This window comes from Podarcis liolepis (genome assembly GCF_965112155.1).
Source record: "Podarcis liolepis genome assembly, chromosome: 16".
Taxonomy (NCBI): Eukaryota; Metazoa; Chordata; class Lepidosauria; order Squamata; family Lacertidae; genus Podarcis; species Podarcis liolepis.
The window spans coordinates 1,550,878-1,570,169 of record NC_139567.1 but is presented as its reverse complement, the minus strand read 5'-3'; the positions used below and the strand labels follow the sequence as shown (position 1 = coordinate 1,570,169).

The 19,292-nt window shown below is 45.6% G+C and overlaps 1 protein-coding gene and 1 long non-coding RNA gene across 4 annotated transcripts in view; one reads left to right on the top strand and one right to left on the bottom strand.

The window, feature by feature from the left end:
• The window catches only part of LOC310695834, a 205,193-nt gene extending 188,047 nt beyond the window's left edge, over nucleotides 1–17,146 (top strand). Inside the window, exon 3 of the long non-coding RNA XR_014520264.1 lies at nucleotides 17,112–17,146. This is a non-coding gene — a long non-coding RNA (uncharacterized lncRNA). The remainder of the gene's footprint in view (nucleotides 1–17,111) is intronic.
• The window catches only part of BMP1 (bone morphogenetic protein 1), a 151,833-nt gene continuing 144,888 nt past the window's right edge, over nucleotides 12,348–19,292 (bottom strand). For all 3 annotated transcript variants that reach the window (XR_014520206.1, XM_083480377.1, XM_083480378.1), the window contains exons 19-20: nucleotides 18,255–18,505; nucleotides 12,348–13,013 (exon numbers count right to left, since the gene is read on the bottom strand). Coding sequence is in view for 2 of the 3 variants with exons in the window: in XM_083480377.1 (XP_083336503.1) it covers nucleotides 12,879–13,013; nucleotides 18,255–18,505 (386 nt within the window). In the remaining variant the exon portion in view is untranslated. The remainder of the gene's footprint in view (nucleotides 13,014–18,254; nucleotides 18,506–19,292) is intronic.

The window sequence follows — 19,292 nt, the reverse complement described above, 5'->3', positions numbered from 1 at the left end:
TTTTCAACCCCAAACACACACGCCCCTGCAGATACTATTTTTATTCTTTGACAGTTGTTATTGCTACATACTGAACACACACACACACTCGTTGCAAATCAGACAACCCGTGTAGAGAGAAAACTGTTGAAACAAGATCTGGACTAAGTGGCAATTAGTTTGCAATTACCCAACATGCCCTGTGTCATTATTATCTCACTTGGAGTATTAAGCATTAAGTACATAAAATAAATGAGAAACCAGCCATTTTGTCTGTCATCCTTCTCTCTGAAGGGCTAGCTGTGGCTGTGCATGTCATTTTCAAATACTGTATTCACCAGTGGCATTTCTTAATAAGATGAGTTGTACAAAGTAGCCCTGATAACGAAACCAAATCCAGAATACAAGTCTTCCCCAACCAAAAAGGCCACAAGAAGTCTGTGTGTGTCCCAAAGAAGCAAAACATTCTGTTTTACCATGTGAACAATTAACGCTACCCAGAACAAACTTAGTTGGCTTCTAAGGTGCTACTGGACAATTTTTTAATTTATTTTGACTGCATCAGACCAACACGACTACCTACCTGAATCTAGAATTAACGCTACAGTCATTTCACACATTACATAGGAACAGTGTCAATTTGCTATTGGGTAGTCAATCTCAGGCCACTGACAAGAGTATTGACAGGTTTAAGAAGGCTGTTCTCAAGTAGTGCCTTTCAGCCCCTTCAGCTCTGCTCCTGACTCCCTGCCGAAGCTAGGCTGGTAGCTATGAGAAACAGGATTTCCTTGCAGTGGGACCTGTCATTTGGAGCTAGCTAGGACAGGTCATTTGGACCTGTCATTTGGATCTGCTGAGTTTTTGGGCAAATGGCCAACCCAATCTGTATAACAAGACATTTGGAGGATAATTTTTTTTGACACTGGTTTTTTGCAACAAATCTGTTTTTGTTTTTTTAATGATGTTTATATCCCACATTTCCACCCAGGAGCCCAAGAAAGTGCATATGGTTCCCTTCCTTCCTTCCTGCAACTGGTATTCAGAAGGATTCTGCCCCTGACAGTGAGTTTTCATTATTGATGGGCATGGGAGCTTCTCTCCTTGTAGCTTCTCCCCTATGACGGCCCCCCTTCAAGCCCATCCGTATGCCGCATGTGGGAGGAGTGAGCGGAATGCGACTGCTGTTGCTAGGCAACTGGACCCCATGACCCATCATTGGTTCCTGGTGCTGACTGAGATGCTCAAGATAACTTGCTCTCCCATGAGATTGGGGTGCAGGTTCTAAGAGGGGCAGCCCAGGATCTCAACCTCTATAGCAGTCTTGTCCAATCGAGTGCCCTATAGATGATTTGGACTGCAGTGTCCATCAGTGTCCCAGACAGAATGGGTATACAGTGGTGCCTCGCAAGACGAAATTAATTCGTTCCGCAAGTTTTTTCTTCTTGCGAGTTTTTCGTCTTGCGAAGCATGGTTTCCCATAGGAATGCATTGAAAATCAATTAATGCGTTCCTAGGGAAACCGCCTTCAGACCAGGTCCGGGGACAGTCTGTCCCCCGACCTCTTCTGAAGGCTGGGGGGGGGACAAGGGCTTTTCTTCCCACTGCCAGCCTTCAGAAGGCTGTTCTGAAGGCTGGCGGTGGGAAGAAAAGCCCTTCTTCCCACCTCCCGCCCCGCAAGCTCCGGGGACAGGAGGGCTTTGCTGCCGACCGCCAGCATTTTAAAAGCCCCTGCTGTCCCAGGGTGATTTTAAAATGCTGGCGGGCGGGAGCGAAGCCTCCGCTGTCCCGGGGAGATTTTAAAATGCTGGGGGTCGGCAGGGAACGCTTCGCTCCCGCCCGCCAGCATTTTAAGACCGCCCGGGGCAGCGGAGAAGTCTCCGCTGTCCCAGGAAGGCAGGCGGGGGGGGGAGCAAAGACTTTTGCCCCCCGCCGGCCTTCAGAAGAGGTCCAGGACCTCTTCTGAAGGCCGGCTGTGGGCGAAAGTCTTTGCTCCCGACCGCCAGCAATTTAAAACAGGTCCCCGGAGATTTCCCTATGGGCTTTCGTCTTGCGAAGCAAGCCCATAGGGAAATTCGTCTTGCGAAGCGCCTCCAAAACAGAAAACCCTTTCGTCTTGCGGGTTTTCTGTCTTGCGAGGCATTCGTCTTGCGGGGTACCACTGTATATATATTTAAAGAAATGTGTGGCCACAATTGTGCTACTTAGGAAGCAAACTGAATCTCAAGGAGATGCAAAGTAGACAATGGCTATTTGGTTTGATTTGTAATAGTATGGAAAATCAACAAAAATAATTTGGGGGAAAACACACACACACACACACACACACACACACACACACACACACACACACAGAGGTGATAAAAAAACAAGCTGTAGTAGACAATGAATGGATGGTAAAACAGTGGCATGGCAACAGGTTTCTTAACTAGGATGCTATGAAGATTAGCATTATTATCACCAACATGCTCCAACAGCAAGCAAGATCACAGTAGCATTCACACAAACTCCTTGAACCCAGCTAGATTGGTAAAGAAAAAGTGTTTCATATGCATTGTATATGCAGTATAACAATGTGACACCAGGTGGCACTGTGGAGTTGCATCTTTCCCTACCGAATTTCCCTGTATGAGTTTACAACGCATTTAACTGAATAACTTCTTTGACATGTCTAGTTGAAGCCCTTGTGAGATGTCTGCCCCTCCACCCGTGTTCACTTTGTACCTTGTCAAGTTCTTATATACTCCCGGGCTCCTTAAGATAGTTGCTGAAGATTGGCCAAGCAGGGCCGGATTTAGATGAAGAGAGGCCCTCAGCGCCCCCACCCCCCACCCTCAGGACAAGAAGAAAATGGAAGTGTTATAAACAAAATTGAGTGAAGCAAAGGATGAAAAATTCTGCAATTCTCAATTTCTCCTCTAAAGGACATAAGATGTTAACTTAAATACCATGGTGATGTTTAAAAATGCATAGAATTAACACTGAAAAACTTTTGCAATTACTGAACTTTGTAAACCTGTTGTGGAATAAGCATAAATTTTTAGGAAAATGAAGTTGTAATGTTATCCTTTAAAAAAACACCTTGAGTTTACAAATTATATTGCCTGGGAAGTGTAAATAATATGATCATGATTACCTGACAAATCTTTTACTCATTCTTAGATTAGAATCTAAAAATAAGAATAAAAATTAATCTTCAACTGGGTAAACTCGGGTTTCTGTCACTCTTCAGTAGCTGCCACCACTCACTGACTTCCCTATGCCTTTCTTGAGGGGCAGTGAAACCCCTCTGGCTGACTCCTGGGGTTTGGAGATGAAAACCCCTAACTTTGGGTTTCTCTCTTCTTTTTTTTTTGTAAAATATTTATTAAAGATTTTAAACAATACATCACCCAACACATAAATCACCATCACCAGACATAGAAAAAAAAGTAAACACAAAACACATAACATACAGCATAATTAGTTTTCACTAAACCAAACTTCCATGACCTTCCTTTCGGACTTCCTCACATCTCCCTTTCCTGCGTTCCCATTTATAAAATTATATTCAGCAGTGCTTCACCTTCTTTCAAATCTTATTTTGTAATTTTCAGATATTATGTCTCCAATTTTGAACTTTTCGCACGGTCTTGGGTTTGCAATTTTGGGAGGGGAGACTGTCTGCAGCGCTGGGGAGCGGGCCGGCTGGCGAGGCCCCCTAGATCTAGAGGCCCTAGGCTTCAGCCTACTTAGCCTATACATAAATCTGGCCCTGGAGCCAAGGCAACACTTATTTGCAGTGTGAAGCTCTCCAGCCAAGGACTATATTGAGAAAAATGCATATGATAAGTAAATTGTGCACAAAAACACTTATTTCAGAAGCAAGCCAGCAATAAACCACCTGGAGTAAGTGAAGTTAACTCTTTATTAGATGAAACAGGATATACACAGGAGTGCCAGGCCTCCTGAGCACAGCAACTCTTCTTCGGTATCTATCAGGCAGTTGTGGAGACTGAAGGTTCCCTGTCTTCTCACAGCTGCCTAAGTCTCCTTCTCCTGGGTCTTTCCCTAGCAATCTGAGACTCTACCGCCTGCCTGCCTTTGCTCCTCCCGCTTCATGCCTCTCCCAGTGCCAGAAGACATGGGGGAGAGGGGAGGGGGAGACCCCCGTGCTTCTTCACCAGCCTGACCGATACCTGCCTCTTGACCTCCCTCTTCCACTTCTGCTTCTGCTCCAGAAAGTGTGGGGCCTGTTATAGTCTGGTCCAAAGGAAGTAGCAGAACTGACAGCAGTGCACTGTGACTTGTTTGCAAGGCATTTTGAGGATAAAATTGTTTGCATCCGTCAGGATCTTGACTCTGCTGTTATAGCAGATGAATCTCAAGAGGTGTCCAGAGCACAGTCTAGTCCTGTTGTGTTGCATGAGTTTCAGTTGGTGAGGCTCGAGGATGTGGACAAGGGTGACCACTTGCATTCTGGGCCCTTGCCCCCCTTGGCTGATAAAAAACTTCTCTGCTTCTCCTTTACATCTGCAGGTGAGGCAGGGGATGTGCTGGACTGTTGTCTTGCCTCAGTAATGGACTGGATAAGAGCCAACAAAAAGAGGCTCCATCCAGATAAGACGGAGGCACCTTTAGTGGGTGGTTCCCTAGAGCGGATGGCTGGGAGGTGGCCTGAAGGGGTTGCACTCTCTCTGAAGAAGGGGGTACACAGCTTGGGAGTGCTTCTGGATTCTTTGCTGTCACTTGGGGGACAGAGTGCCTTCCATCAGCTTCAGCTAATGGTGCAGCTGTGCCCTTATCTGGACAGGGAAGGCCTAACTACTGTTGTCTATGCTCTGGTAACCTCTAGGTTAGATTACTGCATGCATTATATATTGGGCTGCCTTCGAAGACTGTTCAAAAACTTCAGCTGGTGCAGAATTCAGCGGCCAGGTTGCTCACAAGGACATGATGATTTGAGCATATGATTTGAGCTGGTCCAACTGCAGTGGCTGCCAATTAGTTTTTGGGCCCAATTCAAAGTGCTGGTTTTGACCTATAAAGCCTTAAATGACTCAGGGCCCCAGAACCTCAAGGACCACCTCTCTCCTTATAAACCTACTCAAACTCTGAGATCATCTTCTGAGGCCCTTCTTCTTGTGCCTCCTCCAGGAGAGGTCCGGAGGGTGGCCACATGAAAATGGGCCTAGTGGTTCCCTGCTAATGGAATGCTCTCCCCAGGGAGGTTTGGCTGGTACCTTCATTATACATCTCCAGGCAGAGATGTTCCTCTTTAATCAGGCCTTTGGCTCATTGACATCTGATGCCCTTTTAAATGTGTTCTGGTGAAGCTGCCTGGACGTGGTCAGAGATGGCCTTCATAACTGTGAAGTGAGCCACTGATCTCAGATAAAGTCCCTGTTTGCTTGCATCAACTTATATCAAAACACAGCACTAGCTTGTCTAACAGAAAGAAGCGTGCTTTGGCACTTGTGGCTTTTGCTCAGTCTTTGCAGGAGGTTCCCCTGAGTTTCCCCCCTGCAGCTTGAATAAAGCCATGCTCTTTCTACTCGCTGGTGTCTTCATTGGCTCAGAGAACTGGCAAAGCCCAGGCCTCTTATAGGTGCTCATAGCCATGAATAGCAAAATCATGCATTGCTCCCTACAAAACCTGAAACCTTCCAAAATTTTGAAGAGGTTTTGCACAAGGCCACTGTTTTCATTCAAAGAAAAAAGATAAATTTCAATGTACATGCTCACTATTTACAGTGCAGTGATTTTAATATCTAGCTCCTTCCAAGCAGTCGGAGTAGGGAATAGGGCCACTTTGTTTGGTATTGGGGGAGCCACCCAAAGCAAAATGGCTGAATCATGCCCAGGGGAGGAGCCAATGGACATTTGGGTGTGGCGTTAGAGAACTCTTACCCATCACCGCACACATGGCAAACCACCTGCCACAAAAAAACATAGATACTAATGAGTTTTCACATGAGTGGTGACTGTCAATATTTTTCTACTTATCACATGTTCTGTGGTAAAGGGAAATCCATATTAAATGTGAAAAAGTAGGAGCTGGTATTTTGATGATGACATCATGTGGACACCATAAAAAAGGAGTGTGTGCGAGAGCGTCATGCCAATTCTACAATGAACTACTTCTGGAAGAACTCTCAGTCTCTCTCTCTGGTGTGAAATCTGCTTCTTCCTCGCAGTGCAATCTGATGCCGCTGACAAATTGTTTTAGAAAAGTGATTAAGTTCTGCCTGGTCCTCTAGTTCTTCAGCTGCATCGAGGGCACACCAGGCAGGAAGCTAAAGAAGAACTTTATTAGCACTTCCCCAAAAGGCCAGGAGCAGGAATCTCCCAATTCCACCCAGATACAACAAGGTCCAGGGCAACCCAGTGTCCAAAGTACACACACATACCTAAATGGAAATGGAGGCATGGTCCTAGCCTCAGTAACAGGGGGAAAGCTGCAGCAAGGCAGGGGCATGTCCACATCAGTGGGGCAGGATGCAGTTTGCCCACTGCCTGCCCACACTAGCGGGCTGAGAGGGGGCATGGATGTCTTAAGGCTTATATTTTCAGATCAGATCAACACATCAAAACAAAGTATTTCTCAAGAAACTACCGGATAGGTGTCAATTGTGACCAGCGCTGTGAATACAGGGCTTCTTCACAAGTCAGCAGTGGGAGTGCAATGAATGCAGAGTACCGTAAATGTGAATGTGTACTTTGTAGCTCTTAGGAAAGGTTTGATTCCTATGGAAAGCCTTGTCGCCCCTGCTGATCATTCCCATAGCCAAGTACTGTTTACTCTGACTGCCAATAGCTATGCACTGTCATGCTTCCCCCCAGCCTTGCCATGTGATCTCTTTTTAACTGGAGGTGGGACCTTCTACATTCAGGGCACCTGATCAACCCCACCCCCGCCCGTTGCTGGTTGATTTTTCTATATGTTTAATTCAAGCAATACTTACCTTACACACAAGCAAATGTGCTGCCCTCCTCACACTCTCCCTAGCACTGTGCAAAAGAAAACAAACAGAAATATAAATGACACCCCCACCCCAAAGAACCCCAATTATTTAGGACATTTATTTACTATAGAGGACAAAAGAGACTCAAGAAAGAGCATGCACTCTTGGATCCTTTCCCACCATGAAACTTGGCAACTGTCTCCTGCTTTTGGCTTCCTGCAGCTTTCCTTTCCTTCTGAACTGGAGTCTTCACATGGGACACATTCGTCCATCTCAGTCTCTTCTTGGTCATCTGATTCCTCTTTCCATAGCTCAGCTGGGAGCTCTGGTCTTGGACATGCACCACTCTTCAGTCCGCAGTTGTCATCTTCCTGTACGGACGGCACTTGGACACAAGGACCCTTGTTTTTCCATTTATTGCATGGCTGCTGGACCTCATTTTCTAACTCTATGCCATCTTCATTATCCAGAAATATATTTAAAGGTACATTTAGGTGGATGTCTATAGGGACGATTCTGCGCTTCTTCAGGCTGGGCTGTTCAGTAGAGCTGCATTTGACAGTTGCTTTGCATGTAACTCCTGCATTGCTTTTTCTTCCATGCTTTTGCCTTCTCTTTCCTCTTGAACATTTTGCTTTCCGGAAAGCAGTGGGTGACTCACATATCTGCCCGCAGGAGCTGCTACAACAAGATGAGGCAGGGCTCTTACATCGCTCTTTGCTGCTTTTGTTACTCCTTGAGAGGGAGCATAAAGACTCCTCGGACTTGTATACCTTTTTAGTTTTGGTCCAAGCAAAAGGTGAAGAAGGATCTTCACACTCCCTTCGCTGCTCCTCTGATCTTTCTCTCTTTCTGCTACAAGATGTTGATGGGGCTGCAAAACCAGGCGTTTCTTCACATCTGCTTTTGCATGTGATCTTGTATGTACACTGGTTCTTCCTGGGGCACTTGCGCTTGCATGGAGGTGAACAGATGCGGGCATCTTGTGGGACTTTGATTTGAACTGGAATGCGGTAGCTCTGTGTGATGAATTCGGCCATAGAATAGGTGACCCCTATCTTCTTGGACAGCTGCCTGGGGGTGAGGCCCAAATCCTGCCACCTGGTCTTGTCGATGTTCATTCTACTGTTACTTTCCAGCTACCCCATCTTTATGCCCACCCTTGCTCTCCAGAGCTTGCAGTGGTCCTTGGGGAGCAGGAGTTCTGTGACATCAGTAGCTACAGAGCTGATGTCATAAGCATGACTGCACCTTAGGTTAGCATATGTGTCACATACGAGTCTTCTCAAAACCTTTATTGCATTAGCATACAGCCATAGCAAAGTAAGACAATACAAAAATGCTAGAGACAAGCAACCAAGCAAAATTCAAGGCGATATTGCTGGCGTAATGACATTTTTGTTTTAAATAGCCTCTTGTGGTAAAAGAGAAATCCTTCATTTAAGTAGTTCCTGATTTTTGACATTGCAGGCAACACACCTGCAAGAATGTTTATGGATCAGCAGCATTCTGGCAGTCCAAGAGCAAATGTAGGAACCAAGTTTACCTATCATTCCTTTCTGTTTTGCGATCCCAGGACGAGCTCACTCTGGTGCCATCCCCCAGCCAAGAACGAGGGCCTCTGAGAGGCTGCTTCCCTGGAAGAACATCACGGCAAGGGGTTGACCTGCCCAAATGAATCTATTGGCCAGAGAAGGATCTTGCTTCCACCACCCTGCTTCAAAGAACATTTGGGCTCCCACTGCCATTTGCTATGGGACAAATAGTGAATCCTTTCCCTTTTAGTTGTAACTGAATTAACTGTGAGTCAGAACTTATCTGTTATTTTAATGAATTAATATCCTGCTTTGCAAACTGTCATCAAAGTGGTTTACGGCACAGGGGTGAATTTTGGTACTTTTTGGTAATATGGCCCTGTGAGTGTGGCCAAAATTTGGCAGCCCCAAATGGATTTCAGTTACGGGTCTTCTAAATTTTATTGTTGTTGTTTAGTCACATCCAACTCTTCGTGACCCCCTGGACCAGAGCCCGCCAGGCACTCCTGTCTTCCACTGCCTCCCGGAGTTTTGTCAAATTCATCTTGGTAGTTTTGAGAACACTGTCCAGCCATCTTGTCCTCTGTCGTCCCCTTCTCCTTGTGCCCTCCACCTTTCCCAACATCAGGGTCTTTTCCAGGGAATCTTTTCTTCTCATGAGGTGGCCAAAGTCTTGGAGCCTCGGCTTCAGGATCTGTCCTTCCAGTGAGCACTCAGGGCTGATTTCCTTCAGGATAGATTGGTTTGATCTTCTTGCAGTCCATGGAACTCTCAAGAGTCTCCTCCAGCACCACAATTCAAAAGCATCAATTCTTCGGCGACCAGCCTTTTTTATGGTCAGCAGAGCTAAATTTTATACCCCCTCATATTGGCATCCTGTGTGGGGGAAACCACCTGCACCGCCCTAAATCTGGCACTATCCAGCCTCACTGTCCCTGTGCAGCTAGCTCCACTGGAGCAGGAGTTGCCATTGGATGTTACTTCCCAGCAGGTCACCTGGTGTTATAAGGCCTTGTGGGGCAGGTGCTTGCTGCTGTCAGAACAGAGCAGGCGGATACATGATGAGTCAAACCTGTGTTCCATTTAACTCAGTATCATCTAGAGCAGAGTTTCCCAAAGTTGTCAAGTCCCATCAACCCTAGCTAGCAGTGGCTCTCAATAATTTTAGATGGGGGACATTCCCAACTCTACCTTGAGATGCTGGCAAGTGAAACTGGGACCTTCTGCATGCAGAACAGATGCTTTGTCGCTGAGCTACAGAGCTTCCCATGTCCTCACCTCCCTCCTGTGATAGTGAAGTTGGTTATTAGTTATCATGCCAATAGCAGCTAAAATGTGTAGACAACAATAAGGAACTGGATCAGCGCACACTACGTAAAGTGTTGGATCATCACAAATAATATTCCAGAAGATAATCCTCTATGATATGGATCACATCTGGCCCAATGCTTGTTTTGGGTACAACATACTGTCAACAATATGTATCCATACCACTAATCACCAAAATATATGGAAAAGGAATAAGCAACTGGGGCTCTGCTCACAGAATAAACATTAGACCACAACAAATGATAGTTTTATGAGAATACCCTGAAATAGCATTGAATCTTGTTTGACCCAAAGCTTGACACAAGACACTGTGCTTATGTGTCCATGCCAATAGCCAAAATATGTAGAAAAGAATGAGGATATGTGAGTATTATCCCCACAATTTGCATGCCCAATGAAATGAATGAGAACTGCACCGGTAGCTGCCAATTCATCAATGAGGCATAAGGAGAACTTTCTGGTAGATGGTGACCTGTGTTGGTCAGCACCAAAGCATCTCAAGTGCTGGATAACTGAGATTCAAACTTAATAGCTGTGTCATGAGTATCACTGCAAATACTTCCCAGCATCATTTATTATTGGGCTCATCCCCATTACACAGAGAGTCTTCACACTAGCTTAAGCCGCTTCCAGGAACATGTGATGTGAAGACTCCATGGAGTAACTGGCTGCAGCATCTGTTTGGAGTAACTGGCTGCAGCATCTGTTTGGAGCTGCCTCTGGGCATTTCCTGTGGCCCTTGTGTGGCTGCTGCTGCATAGGAAGTAGTCCTTTTACTACTTTTAGATGTAAGGAGTTGCTTACTAGCGAGCCATAGGAGGTAGCAGGGAATTCATTATTTGTTCCCCATAATGCTTTCATGCGACCTCCAATTCTGATTTTACTCCTTTAGGGACAAATGACTGGAATCAAACCTACTCTGCTCCCTTGGCCCCAGGCCAGATGATGGGAGCTATACCCTTCTCACTCATATTTTGTTCAAGTTAAGTGCTCCCTTTTCTTCTTCATCTCATTTATCACACAGATTGCCATAACTTGCCTCTGTTGCAGCCCAATGAATGTAGGAGCAAGTTCACAGCTGGACTTTGAATGTGACTACTTGAGCCACTGTGATGGAGTGCAGTGCTGGACTAAAACCAACCAGCTAGAGTACAATTTTTGTTTAGCCATGAGACTCCAATGACCGTGTGCCAGTCAGTCATCTGCTCTCAGCATCATTTAGTTCACAGGTTGTGTGAAGAAGTGAACTGAGTGTTTTCTCATGCTGACATATTCTTGGTGGTACTTGCAATGTGAGAATGTTCATGCTTTTAGTGCAGTGAATCCCTTCCTTGGGGTCCCAGGAAACCTCCAACACCCACTGTCCTTTTGTTGAACTTTCCATCTGCAAAGAAGGGCTGGCTGGCTTTTCCTCAAAGGGAAGGAAAAATGGCCAGGTTAGTCACCTGTACTAATAACTCTAACTCAATGCATACCTGTGCAAAAAAGAAAAGATGGTAATAGGGTCCAGAGACCAGGAGACTCTGGTGAAATGCTCTTCTGGGCCATGGCCTTCTTGCAGGGCCTTGGGAAAGAGTTCCTCTTTTCTGAAGACTTCATAAGAAGATGAGTGAAATAAGGACCACAATCCCAAACAGCTGAATGAACTGGTATAGGATTGGGCACAGTAGCGAGCGCTATTTTGAACACCTTTTCTACAGCTGCTCAGCAAAATGGTCAAGTCTGCATTCCTTTTAAAAACCAGTTGCAATAAAAGTTCTCAATGCTTTTCTGCTGGCCAAATATCTGGCTTCTAGAATTGTGAAAAAGGTCTGTGGAACATTCTACTATTCATGGTTCCATGGAGATACATTTACAGTCATCTGAAAGTAGCTTGGGCATTCATCCCCCCAAGATTCCACAGAAATTAGGAGAGTTGAAAGTACAGGCCCCCAAAAGAAACTGCAGCTAAGCTGATGCCTGAGCTGAGGACATTGAGAGTTCACGGCATCTATTTCCAGCGTCAGAGGAAGTAGGCCTCCAAATCCCACTTGCTGGGGGTCACAAGTGGGGAGAGGGCACTTGCACTTAGGTCCTGTGAGAAAAGGATGATGGACTAGATGGGTCCAGGAGCGCTCTTACTTATGTTCCCACTTGAGCAGGAAGTGAATGGCAGGAATAATGAACAGGAAACCAGAAGGGAAGGTGATCACTAGAGAAAAAACAAACCATCCCAAAAGGAAAGTGCAGCTGGAATGGGGGGAAAGAAAGAAATGGCCAAAACCCCATTTGAAACAGCTCCAGAAAGAGAGTTGCACAGAACCAGAACGAAAAAGGAACCCATGAAAATAAAGATTCACACGGTAATTTCAGGAATTCTGGTTGTAGTACTTTCCCTTTTTGTAGGTCTGGACAAGTGGGGACTGCAAGTTCTGCTTTTATTCCAATTAAAAATTTAATTTAAAAATAAAAAAGTTAATGAAGGAGCAAGAAGTTTTCAAGTTACATTTTTCTTGGTAATGGAATAATATTTTTTTAAAAAAATCTCAAATAGTAAACGTTTAAAGAGGCTGTTGTGCATCTCTTGAGAAGTACAAGCAAGAGTGTTTATTACATCATTACAACAGATAAGACAGCTTCTGCAAGCATGGCAGTCTCTCCACTGCACTTGGGTCTGTATAGTCAGACACTTTGCTGGTCAACCTGCTTTATAGAGTTTATAAAGGAAAATGTCTGCCATAGGTTGGATTTCCCAGCATTTAAATCATAACCTCCAGGACGGGGGGAGAGCCGTGCAGACAAAGAATCAAATTGTAAATGGAAGCTGTGAAGTGGTTAGTCCTGGAGACACTCTGCTCAAGAAACAAAGAGGCACAGAAACGGACATTTGTTTGTAAATGAAAGGACTCCCCCGAGACAAGTCTGTAGAAGCAGCTGGCAGCACCTTTGCTTTTGCTTGAGTGTTTCACACTCTGAGGTGTATTGTGTTTTTCTCCTTCCAGTCTATTTGAATTTTCTCCAGAGTGTCTTTTTTCCTTTTTCTGCAGACAGTGGAGACCTGCCCCTCCAGTACTGGAAGGCGTGCTCTCCTTCGTAGGTGTTGGGCGGCCAGAGATCACTTCCGTGTGTGCAGCGTGTCCTGGAACTTGGTACTGGTGTACCGCAGGTGGAAACCCTTCTTGTTAATGGTGTCATCTGAGTGGAATCTTACCATCACGGAGTCACCAGCAGAATAGACCTCTTCTGGAGGCTAGCAGGAAGGAAGGATCAAGAGAGAGAACAGGTAAGATGAACTGGGGAGACACGATTTCTTCTTAACCCTAAAAGGTAAGATCCTGCCTTCCTCAGGATAGGCAGGCTTATGTTCCATCCGTGCCCCCCAAAATCCAGTTTTTGTACCTTGAAAACCCAAATCTGTGCTTGAAATTAGGCAAGTCAAGCAGTGGTGGTTGAATTTGCATTGGAGGCCGAGGCGATTGGTGCCAGTAATTAAGCCTCTGCAAAGAGATGTCGGGGGGGGGGGGGCGTGACGGCGGAGGGCAAGGAAGCTGCTCCTTTCTCAGCACCCTCCTGCTTTTGCCATTATCCAGGCAAAGTGTACTGATGTGTTTCAAATACACTACTTTTCAATTTTGCTTGCCTTTCTATTTGGCCTCTCAGTTTCAAGTGCTGCCTAAGGTTGCACCAAGTGGTCTCACAAATGCATTATAATGGGAGAGGAAATGTGTTATAGTAAAATTGCTGGTGAACAAGGGCTGGGGATTTCCATGCAGCCATAAATATACCTAAGTGACCTTGAGCCCATCACTATCTCCCAGCCTAAGCTTCCTCACACGGTTATTGTGAAGACAGGAAGGAACCATATTTTCTACCGTGAGCTTTTTGGACGATGGGAAGAATAAAAATGTAATAGTTAGATGGATAGATAAGTGTAATAACTGTAGGGGTTACTCGTACGCAAGTTGGTGCCACTCCTGGGTAGTTTGCCTTGTTAAACCTTTTCTGTCTGGACAGCCCTACACTTCGTGGCTGTTCAGTCGCTGGCAGAATCCATCATTGGGCGTTTCTTAAACCTTTTCCAGGATAAAAGTTGTTTGACTCCACGTCTCCTCCTACTCTCCCTGCGCGGAAGTCTTCTGCGCAGGGAGGGTGTGGGTAGCGGAGGACCCGTGCTCTCCTCGCTGATCTCCGACGAGGAGTCCTGGAGCCCCCTCGCCGATTCCCCCATCTGCCCCCCTTTATCCCTGGTGTTACGCTGATTTCCTTCCCCAGCTGGTGAGCCGCCTCTCCCCCTGCTGGGCCCTTCTCCAGCATCGTTTGAGAGCCTTCCCTCCGCCTCTGGCTCCGATGTCAGTTCCCTGACAATAAGTGCTTGAAAAGAGGGGAAACTGTCTTTGCTACATTACTTAAAGTCTGTAAGGGATGTAAGTGAAGTACAGTGGTACCTCGGGTTACAGACACTTCAGGTTACGCGTTTTCAGGTTGCGCACCGGGCCGAACCCGCAAGTACTGGAATGGGTTACCTCTGGGTTTTGGTGCTTGCGCATGTGCAGAAATGCTAAATAGCACTCTGCGCATGTGCAGAAGCACCGAATCGCAACCCGCGCATGCGCATACGCGGCCCTGCAGGTTGTGAACATTGTGGGTTGCGAATGTGCCTCCCGCACGGATCACGTTCGCAACCCGAGGTTCCACTGTACCCATGACATGTACACATGATGATGCAGCAGAAATTTCAGGCTACTGCTGTAGAAATCTATGGTGCAAAGCTTACCATATTTTTTGCTCCATAGGACGCACTTTTTCCCTCTTAAAAACTTGGGGGGGGGGGGAGTCTGTGCGTCTTATGGTGCGAATGCAGGGGGAGGCAGGCAGGAAAAGCCACCAAGAGCCGCACACAAGTTTCGCACGGCTCTTGCGGGCTTTTCCCCAGGAGGGAGAAGGGACTGACGCGGCCAGTCAGTCCCTTCTCCCTCCTTGTAGAAAAGCCCGCAGGAGCCGTGCCCTCCTTAAAGGGTGCACGGCTCCTGTGGGCTTTTGCGAGAGGTGGGGGAATTGCCATAGCCGCGTGCAGCCTCTCCAGCCGGGAGAGGCTGCGCAAGGCTAAAGAAGCCAAGACAGCCAGCGGGATCCATCCCGCTGGCTGTCTTGGCTTCTTTGCTCTTTGGGGCTGGGGGCAAAACCCGGGCTTCCCCCCCCCCAGCCCCGAGAAGCTCTAGGAGAAGCAGACAGGCTGCGCGCATAATATTTTTTTCTTGATTTCCCCCTCTAAAAACTAGGTGCGTCTTGTGGTCCGGTGCATCCTATAGAGGGAAAATACGGTAATATGCAATCCTATCCATGTCTACTCAGAAGTAAACCCCAGTGAGTTCAATGGAGCTTACAACCAGATAAGCAGGCATCTAGTTACAGCCTTAAATGCTTAATTATGGTATCTATTCTAACAGGGTTTAATCAATCTAGACTGGCTGCAATAGTGTTTTTAGATTTCTATTTTATTCCAATTGCATTTACAGTGGTACCTCAGGTTAAGAACTTAATTCATTCTGGAGGTCCGTTCTTAACCTGAAACTGTTCTTAACCTGAAGCACCACTTTAGCTAATGGGGCCTCCTGCTGCTGCCACACCACCAGAGCATGATTTCTGTTCTCATCCTGAAGCAAAGTTCTTAACCCGAGGTTAGAGGAGTCTGTAACCTGAAGCGTCTGTAACCTGAGGTACCACTGTATTGGGCTTCATTGGATCCAAATATTCCAGCAAGGGTTGGAGTAGAAAAGGATATGGAGTCAGGCTCAGGTTGTATGGCAAATCAGTCAGGAGAAAGAAGTCCACAAAAGAGGAGTTAAGTTCTCTTCTGTGCCCCCATATTACTAGGTGCTTCCCGCTTATGCAACAATGTTAAAATATGTTTACAATGGTACCTCGGGTTACATATGCTTCAGGTTACAGACGCTTCAGGTTACAGACTCTGCTAACCCAGAAATAGTACCTAGGGTTAAGAACTTTGCTTCAGGATGAGAACAGAAATGGTGCTCCGGCGGCAGCGGGAGGCCCCATTAGCTAAAGTGGTGCTTCAGGTTAAGAACAGTTTCAGGTTAAGAACGGACCTCCGGAACAAATTAAGTATTTAACCCGAGGTACCACTGTAATTATCTCTATTTTAGCAACATTCTCAACAGGGCTCATGCAAAACATTTCTGTTGCCTGAGGTCAAAGAGAAGAGGTCACCCTGTCCTACTCTATGAACTGCCAGCTGACCAGACTGGCCCTTGAACCTGGCTCTCCCACGGCCCCCGAGGGCAGCCAGCTGGCCAGGTGGCACACACAGCGGGGGCCTCCCGCCCTGCTGCTGCTGCTGCTGCTCCTTGCCCCCCTATTACCTGCCACCTGAGGCAGCTGCCTCACTGTCTGCCTTATGACACCCTTGGTGCTTAATGGGTTTTTAAAAGTGGGTTTTTTAAACATCTTGGATCTGGAAGGTTTCAATACATCTTGGATCTGGAAGGTTTCAATAACGCTTTTGGTTGGCATGCATATCTTTGGTATGATAAAGTTAACAGTGCCTTTAAAAATCACATTGTCAGAAAAGCATTGTTTAATGTTTGGATAAGATATAAAGATCTATTGGAAAACAAAACCCCTAGATGGGTGTCACCAGTGGAGGCTAAAGCAGTGAAGAAACTCAATATGGAGGTCGGATGGCCGAAGTATTGGGAAATTTTAGAACAGGATGGAGATAAGTTTAAATTACAAAGTCAGGAGAAATTGAGGCATAAAGTAGAAAATTGGTTCCAATATCGCCAAATAATGGAATTCTTTAAACAGGACAGGAAAGTCGGTTTCCAGGTGGAAAAATCAAAATTAGAAACCGAACTGTTAGAACCCAATACTAAGAATTTATCTAGAATGTACAACTTGTTGTTGAAATGGAACACACAGGATGAAACAGTTAAATCGGCTATGATTAAGTGGGCTCAGGATGTTGGACATAACATTATGTCAGCTGACTGGGAATGGTTATGGAACACCGGTATAAAATTTACGGCATGTAATGCCTTAAAGGAAAACATTATGAAAATGGTATACAGGTGGTACATGACCCCAGTCAAGCTAGCAAAGATCTATCATTTGCCCGATAACAAATGTTGGAAGTGTAAAGAGACTGAAGGTACCTTTTATCACCTTTGGTGGACATGCCCGAAGATTAAGGCCTTCTGGGAAATGATCTATAATGAAATGAAAAAGGTACTTAAATGTACCTTTCCTAAAAAACCAGAGGCCTTTCTCTTGGGCATTGTCGGCCAACTGGTGACAAAGAAAGATAGAGCTTTTTTTATGTATGCCACAGCAGCAGCAAGAATACTCATCGCAAAGTATTGGAAGACACAAGATTTACCCACTTTGGAAGAATGGCAGATGAAAGTGATGGACTATATGACACTGGCCGAGATGACAGGCAGAATCCGTGATCAACGAAAAGAGACGGTGGAAGAAGAATGGAGAAAATTTAAAAGCTATCTTAAGGACTACTATAAACTTAATGAATGCTAAAATGTCGTGGTTTTCAGAAACAAAGGGGTACAGGGATATAAGGTTAGACTATAAAAGAGGACTAAGATGATAGAGATTGGAAAGTAACAATTGGGAGTTGCTAGCTGAACTATGGACATTGGGATGCAGAGAGGGGGGGTATGGGGAAGTCCAAGAAAAGAGGTTTATGAAAATATGTTTGAAACTATACGTGTATGTTTGTCATTTTTAGTGTTTGTCCGTTTTTCTTAAAAATTTTGTAAAACCAATAAAAATTTTATTAAAAAAAAAAAATAAAAGTGGGTTTTTTAAAAAAAAATTAACATTATAGCATTACAGTGTTATAGCACTGTACCTCTCTTTCATGAAAAGAAAAGAAGGCTAACTGGATTATCTTTTCTTACTGCTAATTAAAAGAGTGATAAAAAAATGAACCAGGCATAAATGTCAGCTATTGCAATGGTTATAAATGCGCTGTGATAGGGCCATATGCTCATTATGCCTACGTAAATGAAAGCAACCCTTCTTTTCAAAAACCTGCAACAGTAGCACTGAAGGTATTTATTCCTTCTTCTGAAAAAGAAAGATGGAAGAACCACAGGGAAAAGGCACGCTGTCCCTGGCAGGGTCACCTGGCCGTGTGGATGTGCATCCTGGGGCTCTTGGGAAGATAAATTTTGTGCTGTTTTCATATAGACAGAGAAACAATGGGCATCCTACAGAATTACAGTCTTGCCCCTGGACACCATAACAAACGTTAGAAACGGTTTGCCCAAGTTCTAAAGATAAGCAATTCACCAGAGTCACTTCTATCTTATTATATAGATATGCATTCTGCTCCTGTCCCAATTTTATCATCTAAGTGCTTTGTGCCATCTTTGTTTTGTGTTTCCGCCAGAGAGAGACTCCTGGAACAGTTGCACAAGAAGAGAGCAACAGGGGTACTAAGCAAGTAGCTCACCCCAGAGCCGCAGTAGCGTCCCAAACGGGGGGCTGTCCCGTCATAGCCATCAAACAACTCCATGTAGTCATAGCCACAGTCTGCCTCTTCCTCAATCTCAAATGTCTGGAAGATGAGCTCCACCCCATAGCCTTCTTCAGCCACAATCACCCATTCGCACTCCGAGCCTCCAGGGTAGTTGTTGTCTCCAAACTGGGCATGAGAATAGAGATCCTTGGTTTTTACTTCAGCTCGCATCTGGCCTCCACATTCTGGAAATAAGAACAAACACACAGTGGAATTCTTGGTTGTCCTAAAAGAAAGTGCACCCTTCACACAGTGAGTGAAGCAGACAAGATGAGTCATTTGCTAGCCAACAGAAATCCCACCTCACTCTTCTAGACAGCTGGATTTGGCTAGACATCCCTTAGCTGGGATCTCAGACTAGGAAGCTGCCTTCTGTCCATCTAGTCTAGTGTTTTCAGTTCAGTTTGGCAGTGGTTCTCCAGAGTCCTGAGTAAAGTCTTCCTCATCACCTGCTTCTTGAACCTTTCTTTCCTAAACTCACCGTACCAGGACTTGAACTCGGGACCTTCTGCATCTAAGCATGTGCTCTATCGCTGACCTATTCTCTCTCCACCAGGGCACTGACAAATGGTTACCCATGGCACGCGCTCACTAGGGAAGCGGTGAAATAAAGGCGTTTGGTCATCTTTAAACATTCCTGGAGGGAGGGAAAGTGAGATGTTTAAGGTGTGCCCACTTATACAGTAGGGCAGGGATGGTACCCTTCTATCCCCTATATGTGAATTACTGTTTTTTGACCAGAAAACCCTGGTGGATGAACCTTTTATGATGGGATTATCTGATGCATCAGCTTCTTTTATAAGGCCTTCATAGATACTATTCTGGTTTCCAGGGCTATTTTTCCAGCAGGAACTCACAGGTACTCAGTTCCTGCCCCTCTCAGGTGAGTCCCATTGCCATTCTAAGAGAACGAGGGAGGAGCTCATGATGAGTTCCGGCACCTCTTTTTCTAGAAAAACAGCACTGCTTAAG